At 42.1% G+C, this 335-nt stretch overlaps 1 protein-coding gene across 1 annotated transcript in view; it reads right to left on the bottom strand.

Moving 5' to 3' along the window:
* LOC137637821 (uncharacterized) overlaps positions 1–59 on the bottom strand; it is a 2,180-nt gene extending 2,121 nt beyond the window's left edge. Inside the window, exon 1 of the mRNA XM_068369933.1 lies at positions 1–59. This exon is cut by the window's left edge and continues 1,614 nt beyond it. Within this exon, the coding sequence (XP_068226034.1) occupies positions 1–23 (23 nt within the window). The 5' untranslated portion in view covers positions 24–59.
* Between the last annotated feature and the right edge of the window lie 276 nt (positions 60–335).

The raw sequence follows: 335 nt of genomic DNA on the forward strand, positions 1-335 counted from the left end.
GGCAACATCACTTGACCAACCATTCTTGCAACAGTCTCGCTCCGTTTATCCTTGATGGGTATTGCATAGGTAAATTTACTCATGTGATCAACCATAACAATCATTCCCACATGTCTTCTCGCAGTCACAGGCAACGAAACACAATCAATCACAAACATCTCAAATGGTTCTTTCATACGTAATCTCAAAACAGGCGGATTAGCATGCACTCTCTGATACTTCCCTTTCTGGCAATCTTCACACGTAGTCGCTACATCCTTACATATCTGACTCAACCCAGGTGTAAACAATCTCTCACGCAAGCATTCCCATAATTTATTCTTACCCATATGCCC

Source organism: Palaemon carinicauda, chromosome 3 (genome assembly GCF_036898095.1).
Source record: "Palaemon carinicauda isolate YSFRI2023 chromosome 3, ASM3689809v2, whole genome shotgun sequence".
Taxonomy (NCBI): domain Eukaryota; kingdom Metazoa; phylum Arthropoda; class Malacostraca; order Decapoda; family Palaemonidae; genus Palaemon; species Palaemon carinicauda.